Here is a 14,332-nt window from a genome sequence, read left to right as displayed (position 1 = left end):
TGGGTCTTTCCCATGCTATTCTGGTGATAGTGAATAAGTCTCACAAGAACTCATTGTTTTATAAAAGGGAGTTCCCCTGCACATGTTCTCCTGTCTGCCACCAGGTAAGATGTGACTTTGCTCTTCCTTTGCCTTCCACACGATTATGAGGCCTCCCCAGCCACGTGGAACTGTGAGTCAATTAAGACTCTTTCCTTTATAAATTATATTACCCAGTCTCGGGTATGTCTTTGTTAGCAGCATGAGAACAGACTTACACAATGTAATACTACCACCAAAAATACTGAGTGTTATTTTGGGGTATTTCAATCTGGCTTTTTTCCCCCATGAATGGAATAGGTTTTAACATAGCTTTAACTAGGCACAAGCAAATGTACATACATGCAACGTTTTCCTCTTAATTTTATCTCATAAGCATTTTCTATGTAATTATAGTACATTTTCTTCACAAGCACTATTTTTTACGGCTGCAGACTAGTTCAAGAAATGGGTTTCCCATTGTTTGCCTAATTCTTCCTCTCTGTCCCATGTTTCAGTAGCTTCTGTCTTTACTGAGTTAAATGTTATTAATATAAATAGCTTTAGGTTGCTAATACTTAGCTCCAGTTGCTTTCCTAGAAGTATACACTGATCAATGTACTATTTGAGGATTTTGTTTCTGGATAGCCCACTCTGTGCTCCAAATGAAAACTAACATCCCAGAGGCTCTCCACTTATTCAGTCCTCTTCATGAAGCTTTAGGAAGGGAGCATTTCAATGTCTGCTACTTGCCAGGCTCTGCTGCGCATGTGTAATGTTATCTCATTTAATTCTTCAAATCCAAGTTTCAAGACTTCAGCGATCTCGGCTTTTCATTCATTCAAAGTAGTACTGAGTGCTTATATAGTGCCAGGTACTGGTTACACAGTAGTAAGCAAAACCAAACTCCCTCAGGAGTGTTTACCCTGTCTCAAAGGCACTCCAAGACATTAAAAAATAGCCACTCCATTTCTGTACTACTCTGATAACAAAACATTTCAATAGCTTCCATTACACTTCAGAAGAAATCCAAATTATTTTCCCTAGCCCACAAAGCCCCACTTCAGCTGGCTTTGCCTACCCCACCCATACCATCCCCTGCCATGTTATCCTTACCCATTAGGCCTCACCACTTGAATACGCTAAGCTCTTTCCACTTGAGCCATTCCCCATGACTGAACCTCCCACTCTGATCATCAAAAATTCAAGCCCCTTCCCATCTTTTAGGTCTTAGCTGAAATGTCACCTCTTCATGGCTTTCCTTCGTCACTCCATCTAAGAGGTTCACCAATATTTCCCTACTCTGTCACATCTTCAGTTCATTTCCTTCCACAGCACTTATTCACTGCAACTGTTTTGTTGGCCTTTCTTCCATACTTGAAAGGGGGTTATCTGCCACTGTATCCACAAAGCCTACCACGATACCCAGTGGGCAGAATACATGGAAACTCAACCATGTGCTGAATGAATAAAATGTTTTTCCTTTATCTGGAATGATATCTAGTTTCTTGAAACTTCCACCTATTGATCCTAATTTTACTCTCTATAAATACATTGGGAAAAAAGTATACTTTACTGCATGTGTATCATACTTTGTAATTAAGTATATACTAAATCCATTATTTTGTTAACTGCAGCACTCACCTGTGTTTTAGCAATTGCAAACTTTGCTGACTTGAGAGTATCAAGAAGCAGATAAGGGCACGACTCCCAAGTGACATCACCTGGGTTGGAATATGAGCTCCAATACTTATACACACGAAATAGATCTCACTTGTGTGATTTTGAACTAGTTATCTAACCGCTTGGTATCCCAGTTTCCTCATTTGGAAAATTGGGATAAGACTTCAATTATTGTGAGAATTAAATGGGATAATGTATGTAAAGTGCTTACCCCAGTTCTTGGTACAGGAATGTTAGCTGACAAACTACTACTGCTGTCTCACCAGCTAGACAGGAAAGCTCCTTAAAAGCGGTAACATTGGCCGGATGCGGTGGCTCACGCCTGTAAGCCCAGCACTTTGGGAGGCCAAGGCGGACGGATCACGAGGTCAGGAGATCGAGACCAGCCTGGCGAACACGGTGAAACCCCACCTCCACTAAAAACACAAAAAATTAGCCGGGTTTGGTGGCGGGCACCTGTAGTCCCAGCTACTCCAGAGGCTGAGGCAGGAGAATGGCCTGAACCCGGGAGGTGGAGCTTGCAGCGAGCCGAGATGGCGCCACTGCACCCCAGCCTAGGCGAAGAGTGAGACTCCGTTTCAAAAAAAAAAAAAAAAAAAGGCGGTAACATTATTCTTTATATTTCTAAGACCTACCTTATACAAGTTTCAACAAATCTAGATTTAAAGCTATCATCCTACAAGTCTGGCTAAGACATCCGTACTTCCATATATTCCCCTAACACGCTGAACCTAGCCCACCTGTTATTTATCCCAACAGTCATTTTACTATTTTGTCTCCAACACCTGACCCTTAGGAGCAGGTATATCTTGTTCACCATGCTATCCTCAACACCTGCAACACCAAAATTTGATAATTCAGGGAATAAATCACTGTGGGCCCCCATTTTCCCTATGAAAATCATTTTTTAAATTATTTATTGTCTGTCACTGCCCATTCCACACAATGAAAACGTAGGAAGCCAAACTCTGTCTTGTGAACTGCTGTATCTAATATACCCTACTGGAGGCTCCAAAATATTTGGTAAAGGTGTTTTTTTTTTTTTTTTGGTTTTTGTTTTTTTCTGTTAAGACATGTTGATGCTCGTAGTTTTCTGCTACGGAATTAAATACTAAGCCTGTCTATTGACTCCGCAGCGTTACTGATGAGCTAGCTATGTGTGCTCATCAATATTTCTCCAAAGCCTAGGCAGAAATAGCAGATTATGTATTGAATGAACAGATGGACATGTTATTTGCCAACACTGAAAAGAGATGCAGCAAAATAAGAAAGGCAGTATCGAATACAAGGGCTTTGAGCGACTTGAGTAAGGTTTTTGTCGTTGTGTTACAGTTCTTTAATTCCCAAAAGAGTAGTTAACAGTGTATAATAGAAGCTCTTTTTTCTTTTAAGTAAATGAGTGTGCAAAAGACAACGAGTCAAGTACCCCTTCCTTCCCCCACCTGTCTCTTACGACCTGGCAGCGCAGACACAGCCTTGATACCAGGCCCGCCAGTGGCCTGGGAGCCCCGCGCTCCTTCTCAGACCTGGCTGCCAGTAACCCGAGGACAGTCCAGCGCGCAAAACCGGAAGACAGCCAATGCTGAGAACCCCCACCGGCTCCAATGCCGGACGCCGGCACTCTGAGCGACCCACCCCACCGCCCCGCACTCACCACCAGCGACGCCATGAACCCCGGCCCGTCCATGGTCGCTCAGACCTCGTCAAGGCTGCAATCCAAGCCGGAGCAGAGGCGGATCACGTCCTCGCGCGGTAGGCGTCGCCATCTTTGAGGCGGGCCTATCGTGCACTTCCGGGACCACGTGACGTAGAACCACAACAACTGCACGTGCAACGCCCAAGACCCGGGCCAAGAGGAGGGCCAGAGAGGAGGGGCGGGGCCTCGGGGAGTGTGGTCGAGCTAAGTCTCGGCAATTCTCTTACCTCTGTTTCCTGCAGCAGCGTTGTGTGCAGCTAGACGGAGGAACTCTCGCGAGCAAAAGATCCTCGGCTGGGATCCAGGAGAGAGCAGCCGTAGAATGAGGCCGGGGTGATTCTGAACTGTAAACCCAAAAGAGGCGTGGCTATGGTGAAGGGAGGAGTCGTGAGGGGCGGTACTAACCTCTGGAGGCGCGATTCGGAATCCTAATCGGATATTTCATTTTGGTTTATCTCTTAGTTTTGTCAACAAATTTTATCTGAGTTTATATTAAATTAACTCATTATCAGAAGATTATTAAATAAAGATATAGAAAAATACTTAAAAAGTTTCCTGACCGGAGCTAAAAATTAGCATCCTCCATTTCTCTTTACAGGCAATTATTGTACTTAAAATTATTAGTTTGTTTAGTTATTTACCTGTGCATGTTGTTCGCTGTTGTACTCATGTGTACACCTCAAAGCACACGTTATTAAGTACTTAATAAAATTTCTTGGAGTGAACCTGTCTTTATTAAACAAATACCTTGTAAACTTCTGTGTATATTAAGGGCCAACTACATCAGACGTGGTGCTAAGTGATTGACAGACATTTTTTCATTGAATCCTTTCACCAACCCTATGATGTCAGCACGGCTACTGTCCTCATTTTACAGAGGCTCCTGATGCTCCAACAAGTAACCAACTCAGTGTGGCTACAGAGAACATAGCAGAGCAAACACTGAAAATATACTTAATGCCCTCATCATCTTTCCTCAAAACCCTTATAATACCTGAACAGGTTCCTTGCCTGGCCTTTCTTCAATCCCTATTCTATAACACTGTTAGAATTATTCTTATAATTATTCTTATTCTCTTCTAGATAAAATGATCTACAAATGATTTGCAGAATAGCTTTAGGTGTTAGATGGAATTCAAATTCTGAGCTATCACCTGCTGGGTTTGGGCATAAGTTTTCCAAGATTAAGTTTTCTCACCTGTAAAGTGGCGATAATGATAGTAACTTTGTCATGCGGTACTATTAATAGATTAAATGAGATAATGCACTCAAGTTCTTAGCCTACTTCCTGGCTCATAGAAAGTATTCTCTAAAGATGATGGTAATGTCATTTCCCTGCTTACAATGCACCCCTGCTGCCAGTGGAGACAGTCCAGCTCCTTAGCATGGTATACACCTCTCAGCTGGTGTCTCCTGTCACTCTTCCCTCTAGCCGGACTACACACAAACAGACTATACACTTTCAAGCCTCCTAATTTTGCCCATGTTGTTCCCTCTACCCAGAATACCTTTCCCTATGCTGCCTATAGGCCCTCTCAAAACATGCTAGTTCACTTTGTCAAGGCCAGCAGAAAAATCTCTGTTGCTGCTGTTTGTGTCTTTCAAAGTCTCATGTGTTTTGGTCAGGCCTACCCAGGATAATCTCCATTTTTATTAACCCAAAGTCAACTGATTAGAGACCTTAATTGTATCTGCAAAATCCCTTTTGCCATATATTATAATATTGTCATGGTGGTAATGTTCTATCATACTCACAGGTCCTGCTCACATTCAATGGGGTAATTATGCAAAACACATTAGAGGCCAGGAATCTTGAGGGCAACCTTAGAATCCTGCTACTTCACATTCCTATAAACCCTCACTGGCAGCCTCCTCAAAGGCCATCAAGGTTCTATCAATAAGCTTTCACTGACATTTCCCTCACAGTCTTCCCACCTTTCACCTACCGCCTGGTGCCAATGGCACTCCCACAGTTTAGGAATTACAGTACTACCCACCTCCAAGTACCAAAATCCACATTATTTGTCTATTTCTGCATAACGAATTACCCCCAAAATTTAACAGACTAAAGCAACGATAAACTTACATTACCTCACACAGTTTTCATACATCAAGAATCAAGGAGTCATTTAGCTGAGTGTTTTAGACTGAAATTTTCATGACACTACAGTCAAGATGGTGGCCAAGGCCATATCATAAGACTTGATTGAGACTGGAGGATCCAATTCCAAGATGGCTCACTCCCATAACTGGCAAATTAGTGCTAGCTATTGGCAGGTAGCCTTAATTCCTCATGGCATAGATCTCTCCACAGTGCTACTTGAGTGTCTTCATGATATAGTAGCTGGTTTTTCCTAGAGTAAGTGGTCTGAAAGAGAACAAGACAGAAACTACAAAGTCTTTTATGACCTGTCCTCATAAGTTACTCAGTTGTCATTCCAGCAATAGTCTATTGGTTACACAGGTCATCCACATTTATCACGGGGCTAGACTACCCAAAAGCATAAATACTGGAAGATGAGGATCACTGGGTGCCATCTTGGAAACTGGTTACCACATCAGGGAAATGCCGGTGAACACCACAATGAGATAAGAATACACACTCACTAGGGTGGTTAAAATTAAAAAGACAAGTGTTGACAAGGATGAGGAGCAACTGGAAATCTCATACATTGCTGTTTGAAATTTAATATGGTACAACCATTATAAAATCCAATGCCCCACTTAGGTATTTACCCAAGAGAACTCAACATTCATACAAATACTTTTACATTATATTTCAAAGCAGCTTTATCCATAATAGTAAAAAAATGAAAACAACCTGAATGTCTATCAACTTGTGGTATAAACATATTACGACACATCCTTATAATGGAACATCACTCAACAATAAAAGGACATGAATTACTGATACATGAAGCAACATGGATTAATCTGAAATCATTATGCAATGTAAAAAAAAAAGACTACATATATTGTGATTCCACTTAAGTGAAATTCTGGAAAAGACAAAATTATAGTGACAAAAAGTATACAAGTGGTTTCCCGGCGGTGGAGGTGGAGGCAAAGGATTGACTACAAAGTGGGCACAAAAGAATAGTTTGCAATGATGAAGATATTATCTGTTATTATTGTGGTAGTAGTGCATGGGTATATACATTTACTAAAACACACTGACTTGCACAATTAGAATGGTTGTACTTAGTATATGTAAACTATAAGGCTGGGCACTGTGGCTCACGCCTGTAATCTCAGCACTTTGGGAGGCCAAGGTGGGTGGATTACCTGAGGTCAGAAGTTTGAGACCAGCCTGGCCAACATGGTGAAACCCTGTCTCTACTAAAAATAGAAAAAATTAGCCTAGTGTGGTGGCGCACGCCTGGAGTCCCAACTACTCAGAAGGCTGAGGCAGGAGAATCTCTTAAACCCAGGAGGCGGAGGTTGCGGTGAGCCGAGATTGGGCCACTGCACTCCAGCCTGGGTGACAGAGCGAGACTCCATCTCAAAAAAAAAAAAAAAATGTAAACTATAGGTCAATAAAGTTGATTAAAATATTACTATCTCACGGGATGATGAGGAATAAGTAATACATGCACAGAAAGTTTTAGTTTAGTGCTTGGCATATAGAAAATATTGAGTTTATTCTGTATTTTCCTATTTAAGTTAGAGATTCTGAATATTATGAATGAGAGACTGATAAGTTATCAAGGTGCATAAGTATTTTGTGATACATACTACTACAGCTTCCTAAGTGAAAATAAATCTTATTTCTAGCTACTAATGTTCCTGGAAGTTTTTGATGTCATTCTTTGCAAGAAAAAAACTGTGTTGATGTCATTTTCTGGTAACCTGGAGGGAAATGTAATTTATCAGGTACCTTTCAAAATCAAGAAGAAGTACATATTCTCTCTTTTTACACAGGTAAAGTCTTTACCAGGTATTTCATGATACCACTGGAACCCCTTTAGGAAATACAGATATTACAAACATGACCTAGGGCTTCCTTTTCATGAAATGCTAGCAGAAAAACTCATTACTACTTGTGCATGCTTTTTAAATGGAGTATTTCAATGCATCATCATTATCACCACATTGCAGGCAGCATATGTTCTCAAATCTTTCATTTTAAAAGATACAGGCAATGTGGTAAGCACTGATTTGCATTATACATGTGATATTATAATAATACTGTCTTTCTCACTTAAATCTATCACTGTAAGCCAAGTTTTCTTTTAAACAAGCTCTAAAATCATAATAGTATTTATAAAATTAGCAAGAAATCAAAGACATAGCTCAAAAAATAATTTAAGCCTAGCTCAAAAAAAAAAAAAAAAAAGGACATGATCTTCAACCAGGACTAGGCTTAAGTTCCAAGTCCCTGTTACTGTTTTGTTTGTTGTTGTTTGTTTGTTTGTTTGTTTGTTTTGAGACAGGTTCTTGTCCTGTTGCCCAGGCAGGAATACAGTGGTACCATCTTGGCTCACTGCAACCTCAACCTCCAGTTTCAAGCAATCTTCCTGCCTCAGCTCTGCAAGTAGTTGGGACTACAAAAGCATGCCACCACACCCAGCTAATTTTTGTATTTTTAGTAGAGATGGGGTTTCACCATGTTGCCCAAGCTTGTCTCGAACTCCTGAGCTCAAGCAATCCACCCACCTCAGCCTAGAATTACAAGTGGGAACCACGGCACCCCACCCCATGTTACTGATTTTTATTGAAAAATACGATAATATGGCCGGGCGCGGTGGCTCAAGCCTGTAATCCCAGCACTTTGGGAGGCCGAGACGGGCGGATCACGAGGTCAGGAGATCGAGACCATCCTGGCTAACACGGTGAAACCCCGTCTCTACTAAAAAATACAAAAAACTAGCCGGGCGAGGTGGCGGGCGCCTGTAGTCCCAGCTACTCGGGAGGCTGAGGCAGGAGAATGGCGTAAACCCGGGAGGCGGAGCTTGCAGTGAGCCGAGATCGCGCCACTGCACTCCAGCCTGGGTGACAGAGCCAGACTCCGTCTCAAAAAAAAAAAGATAATATTTGTTAAGATCTGAATGTGTCCCCCAAAATTCATATGTTGAAACTTAATCACCAGTGTGATAAGAGGTGGGGCTTTTAGGAGGCAATTAGGTCATGAGGGCTTCTCCCTTGTGGATACGATTAAAGTCTTCATAAAAGAAGCTTCACAAAGTATTCATTCAGCCTTTTTTCCCTTCCACCTTTTGCCATGTGAGGATACTGTTCAAAAGTGCCACCTTGGAAGCAGGAACTGGGCCCTCTGCAGACACTGAATCTGCCAGTACCTGGACCTTGGACTTCCCAGCCTCCAGAATTTTGAGCAATACATTTCTGTTCTTTACAAATTAACCAGTCGGTGGTATGTTGTTATAGCAGCACAAATGGACTAAGACAACAGTTAGAATCATTTTCAATAAAAATATTCCTGAAACTATTTCAATCCATCTACAAAGGATAGTAAATATATATAATGGAAAGAAAGTCAAATGAAAATTTTAAAAGGCCTGTTTGAAAAGTCAGTTTTCCTTTAAGTGATAGAATCAACAGAAAACTTGTCATATGGCTTTATGTTTGCATTTAAAATTAGTGAGAGAGAAAAAGATGACTCTTTCAATAAATGCTTTTGGGACTGTCAGCTAACGATTTAAAAGAAAATAATGTTGGATCTCCATCTTATGCTTTGCCTCCTAAAACAGTTCCATATTTTTTTCAGTGATATAATTAAACTATTAAAATAGTACTGAATCCCAGAACTGCATGAGGCTGAGGTGGGAGAATCACTTGAGTCCAGGAATTCAAGACTAGCCTGGGCAACATGGGGAGACCTTGTTTCTACCAAAAATAAAACAATTAGTCATGCATAGTGGCACGTGCCTGTGGTCCCATCTACTCGGGAGGCTGAAGCAGGACAAGCATTTGAGATAAGAGGTCAAGGCCGTAGTGAGCCATGTTCATGACACTGCATCCCAGCCTGGGTGACAAAGCAAGACCCTGTCTCAAAAAATAAAAATAAATTTTAAAATTAATAATAACAATAGAACAAAAAGTTAAACAGTTTACATTTTTCTTTTTCTTTTTCTTTTTTTTTTTTGAGACAGAGTATCTCTCACCCAGGCTGAAGTGCCGTGGTGCTATCTAGGTTCACTGCAACCTCTGCCTCCCAGGTTCAAGTGATCTCCTGCTTCAGCCTCCCAAGTAGCTGGGATTACAGGCACCTGCCACCATGCCTGAATTTTTGTATTTTCAGTAGAGATGGAATTTCAGCACTTCGGTCAGGCTGGTCTGGAACTCCTGGCCTCAAGCCATCCACCTGCCTCAGCCTCCCAAAGTGCTTGGATTATAGGCATGAGCTACTGTGCCTGATCAAGGCAAACATTTTTCTATTCTTGAGATAAAGAAATATCTTCTATGTCTCAAAAAAATATTTTCAGTTAATGGCTTTGTTATTAAAAATTAAAATTAAAATAAATTTGACAGGGAAAATATGTGCAATGTATATAATCACGTCAAATTTTTAAGTGTAAATAGTTCCCATAACTCAATAGAAAAACACTAATACCAATAGAAAAAAATGAGTAAAGATCACAAAAGTAGAAATACAAATAATGAACATGTTAAAAAATATTTTTCAACCTATTAGTAACATTGAAATGAAAATTAAAACAACAACAAAGCATATTTTTTAACATTTTAAATAAGCAAGGATTTTTTTTCTAGAGGGAGAGTCAGAGCAACTTTTCTGTTGAGCAATATGGCCATATGTAATAAAATCTTAATGTGAATCAGTTTTGCATTGTTATAAAAGAATGCCTTAGGCTGAATAACATATGAAGAAAAGAGGTTTATTTGGCTCATGGTTCTGCAGGCTGTACAAGTATGGCACTAGCGTCTGCTTGGCTTCTAGTGAGGCCTCAGGAAGCTTTTATTCCTGGCAGAAGGTGGAGTGGGGGCAGGCATGTCACATGGTGGGAGAGGTAGAAAGAGAGCTGCCAGGCTCTTTTTAACAACCAGCTCTCATGTGAACTCATTACTGTGGAGATGGGGCCAAGTCATTCAAGAGGGATCCACCCCCAAGACCCAAACACCTCCCACAAGGCTCAAGCTCCAACACGGGGGATCACATTTCAACATGAGATTGGGAAGGGACAAACAGCCAGACCATATCTAACCCTAAACCCTGACATTTCTGGGGGTTTTTACATTACTGATCATTTTTAATGAATAATTACTTTTTTTTTTTTTTTTGAGACGGAGTCTCACTCTGTTATCCAGATTGGAGTGCAGTGGTACGATCTCAGCTCACTGCAACCTCCGCCTCCTGGGTTCAAGTGATTCTCCTGCCTCAGCCTCCCAAGTAGTTGGGACTACAGGTGGTTACCAGATGTTGTGGGTAGGAGCAATGAACAGGTGAAGCACAGAGGATTTTTTGGGCAGTTAAACTATTTTGTATGATGCTATAAGGGTGGACACATGTGGTTATACATTTGTCCAAATCCATAGAAAGTACACCACCAAGAGTGATTAACCTAATGTAAACTGTGGATTTGGGGTAATGATGTTTGGGGTAATGATGTGGATTTGGGGTAATGCGGGTCCATTGATTGTAACAAATACACTCCTCTGGTAAAGAATATTGATAATGGCATAGGCTGTGCATGTATGGGTGCAAACGATATATGAGAAAGCTCCATACTTTCTGCTCAATTTTGCTGTGACTCTAAAACTTCTCTTAAAAAAAATTAAATATATACTTTTTAAAAGAAAGTCATTTTACTAGTTTTTTTTCTTTTCTTTTTTTTTTTATTATACTTTATGTTCTAGGGTACATGTGCACAACATGCAGGTTTGTTACATATGTATACATGTGCCTTGTTGGTGTGCTGCACCCATTAACTCGTCATTTACATTAGGTATATTTCCAAATGCTATCCCTTCCCCCTCCCCCCACCCCACAACAGGCCCCAGTGTGTGATGTTCCCCTTCCTGTGTCCAAGGGTTCTCATTGTTCAATTCCCACTTATGAGTGAGAACATGCAGTATTTGGTTTTCTGTTCTTGCAATAGTTTGCTGAGAATGATGATTTCCAGCTTCACCCATGTCCCTACAGAGGAAATGAACTCATCCTTTTTTATGGCTGCATAGTATTCCATGGTGTATATGTGCCACATTTTCTTAATCCAGTCTATCATTGATGGACATTTGGGTTCGCTATTGTGAATAGTGCTGCAATAAACATACGTGTGCATGTGTCTTTATAGCAGCATGATTTATAATCCTTTGGGTATATACCCAGTAATGGGATGGCTGGGTCAAATGGTATTTCAAGTTCCAGATCCTTGAGGAATCGCCACACTGTCTTCCACAATGGTTGAACTAGTTTACAGTCCCACCAACAGTGTAAAAGTGTTCCTATTTCTCCACATCCTGTCCAGCACCTGTTGTTTCCTGACTTTTTAATGATCGTCATTTTTTTTTTTTTTTGAGACAGAGTCTTGCTCTATTGCCCAGGCGGGAGTGCAGTGGCATGATCTTGGTTCATTGCAACCTCCTCCTCCTGGATGCAAGCGATTCTCCTGCCTCAGCCTACCTAGTAGCTAGGATTATAGGTGCGGGCTACCACACCTGGCTAATTTTTGTATTTTTAGTAGAGATGGGGTTTCACCATGTTGGCCAGGCTGGTCTTGAACTCCTGAGCTCAGGTGATCCGCCTGCCTTGGCCTCCCAAAGTGCTGGGATTACAAGTGTGAGCCACCATGCCTGGACTGCGCCCGGTCTAATTCTTGAAATTCCCAATGGTACCATTCCTTAGTCACATTTTATCCTCCTTTTATCCAGAGAGGAGAGAGGGAGGAAAGGAAAGAATAGAAGGAAAGAAGGAAAGGACAGTGAAAGGAAAAAAATGAAAGTAAGATGATTTAAGAAAAGGAAGAGATTGTGTCCCCCTGCCATGTTTAAGAGACACTTTTTCTGCCACCCAAATGTCAATTGACAAATGAATGGGTACACAAAATATGGAATGTACACTTATACATTTGGTGGAATATTATTTACGCTTACGAAGGAAGAAAATTCTGGCACATGCTACAATGTGGATGAAACTTAAAGACATTATGCTAAGCAAAATAAGCCAGTCACAAAAAGACCAATATCATATGATTCCATTTAGGTGAAGTGTCCAGAGTAGTCAAATTTATAGAGACAGAAGTAGCATGGTGGTTGCCAGGAGCTTAGGGGAGGGGAAAATGGAGGATTCAATGGATACAATATTGAATTGTTCATTGAATTGTTCAATGGATACAGTATTTCCCCCTTATCTATGATGGATACATTTCAAGATTCCCAGTGAGTTATGCCTGAAACCTCAGAAAGTACTGAACCCTACGTATACTAGGTTTTTTCCTATACATATATATTGATTATGAAGCTTAATTTATAAATTAGGCACAACAATAATGAATAATAAAATATGAATGGGCACATTGGCTTGCATTTGTAATCCCAGCATTTTGGGAGGCCGAAATGGGAAGACTACTTGAAGCCAGGAGCCTGAGGCCAGCCTGGGCAGCAAAGCAAGACCTTGTCTCTATGAAAAAAAATTTAATTAGCCAGGCATGATGGTGTGCACCTGTAGTCCCAGCTCCTCAGGAGGCTGAGGTGGGAGGATCACTTGAGCCCAGGAGTTTCAGGCTGCAGTTAACTATGATTGCACCAGTGCACTCCAGCCTGGGCAACAGGACACCCAGTCTCCAAAAAATAATAGCAATAAGTAGAACAATCATAACAATATACTGTAAGAAAAGTTATGTGAATGTGGTCTTTCACTCGCTGACTCTCTAAAAATATCCCAACATTTTTGGACTGCGGTTCGGTTCACTCTGGGTAACTGAAACCACAAAAAGTGAAACTGCAGATAAGGGGAGATTACAGAGTATCAGTTGGGGAAGATGAAAAAATTCTTGAAATCTATAGTAGTGATGGTTACCCATGTACATTAAGCAGCAAATGTACTCAACGTTACTGAATTGTATGCTTAAAAATGACTAAACTGGTCATTTTTATGTTTTGTTATATTTTACAACAATAAAAGACATACTTTTTCTTGAAATGCTTGTGAAACATTTGTGAAATTTCTCAGTCTCACAAAAAAGCTGACATATGCAATGTTCTTACTTTTTTTCTATTTTTAAATGTTTCTATCAACTGGTTACATCACAGCAACATTCTTTAATCAACCAATAATCAAAGCTCTCTCCTCCCCCTTCAATGCCATTTTGCTTCGTTAAGTCAGAGTTTCTGGATGGAAAGAGAGGGGGAGGTGGCAATAAGTGCAAGCTCTATTAAGAGCTGGAAGACCCCAGATAATTTCCCAGTACGGAAAAGTTTAAAAGAGTAATAGGCACGTGAATTTCCATTCACCGGCTCCCTCACCATTACATCCCACTTTCAGGCTGTTTGCCATTTTTTAACTTCCTCATTGCAAACCTTCCAAAGAGCTTCAGGGCACTGTGGTCTTTTTATTTATTACCTTCTGTCAAACAAACAGCAGGCCTCCACTCCAAAGGGCACAACCCTCTATTCTTCTGAGCTACCATTGTGTATCCTAAAGGAACACAGTCCGCTTAATGCTACAGGTCGAACATAAATCTTCTTGATCTGTCCCCAGGTGAATCCCCTCTTAGAGTTCAAGGATCTCTTATAAAAGATGAGCAAATACCTTTGTTTTGTCATTTCTCAGATCCAATGGTGTTGACATAGCAAAATAACTACCATTCCCCAAATAATTACAAGAGGACATGTTACCACCTGTACAGTAATGTGTCATGCAGGTGCAGTCCCACAGCCTCTATTAAGTTTTAGTTTTGTGCTATTCACATGTTTTATTTCTCAGCAGACATATGTTTGCTTTTAGCCTGAGTGATCTGG

General features: G+C 40.8%; 1 protein-coding gene across 8 annotated transcripts in view; it reads right to left on the bottom strand.

The window, feature by feature from the left end:
• The window catches only part of SLC25A26 (solute carrier family 25 member 26), a 162,468-nt gene extending 158,992 nt beyond the window's left edge, over positions 1-3,476 (bottom strand). For 7 of the 8 annotated variants that reach the window (XM_015130409.3, XM_015130414.3, XM_077990217.1 and 4 more), the window contains exon 1: positions 3,356-3,476. In XM_015130409.3, the coding sequence (XP_014985895.3) occupies positions 3,356-3,388 (33 nt within the window). In that variant the 5' untranslated portion in view covers positions 3,389-3,476. 8 annotated transcript variants of the gene reach the window in all.
• Between the last annotated feature and the right edge of the window lie 10,856 nt (positions 3,477-14,332).

Source organism: Macaca mulatta, chromosome 2 (genome assembly GCF_049350105.2).
Source record: "Macaca mulatta isolate MMU2019108-1 chromosome 2, T2T-MMU8v2.0, whole genome shotgun sequence".
In the NCBI taxonomy this organism is placed as follows: Eukaryota; Metazoa; Chordata; class Mammalia; order Primates; family Cercopithecidae; genus Macaca; species Macaca mulatta.
This window is presented reverse-complemented; position numbering and strand designations above follow the sequence as displayed.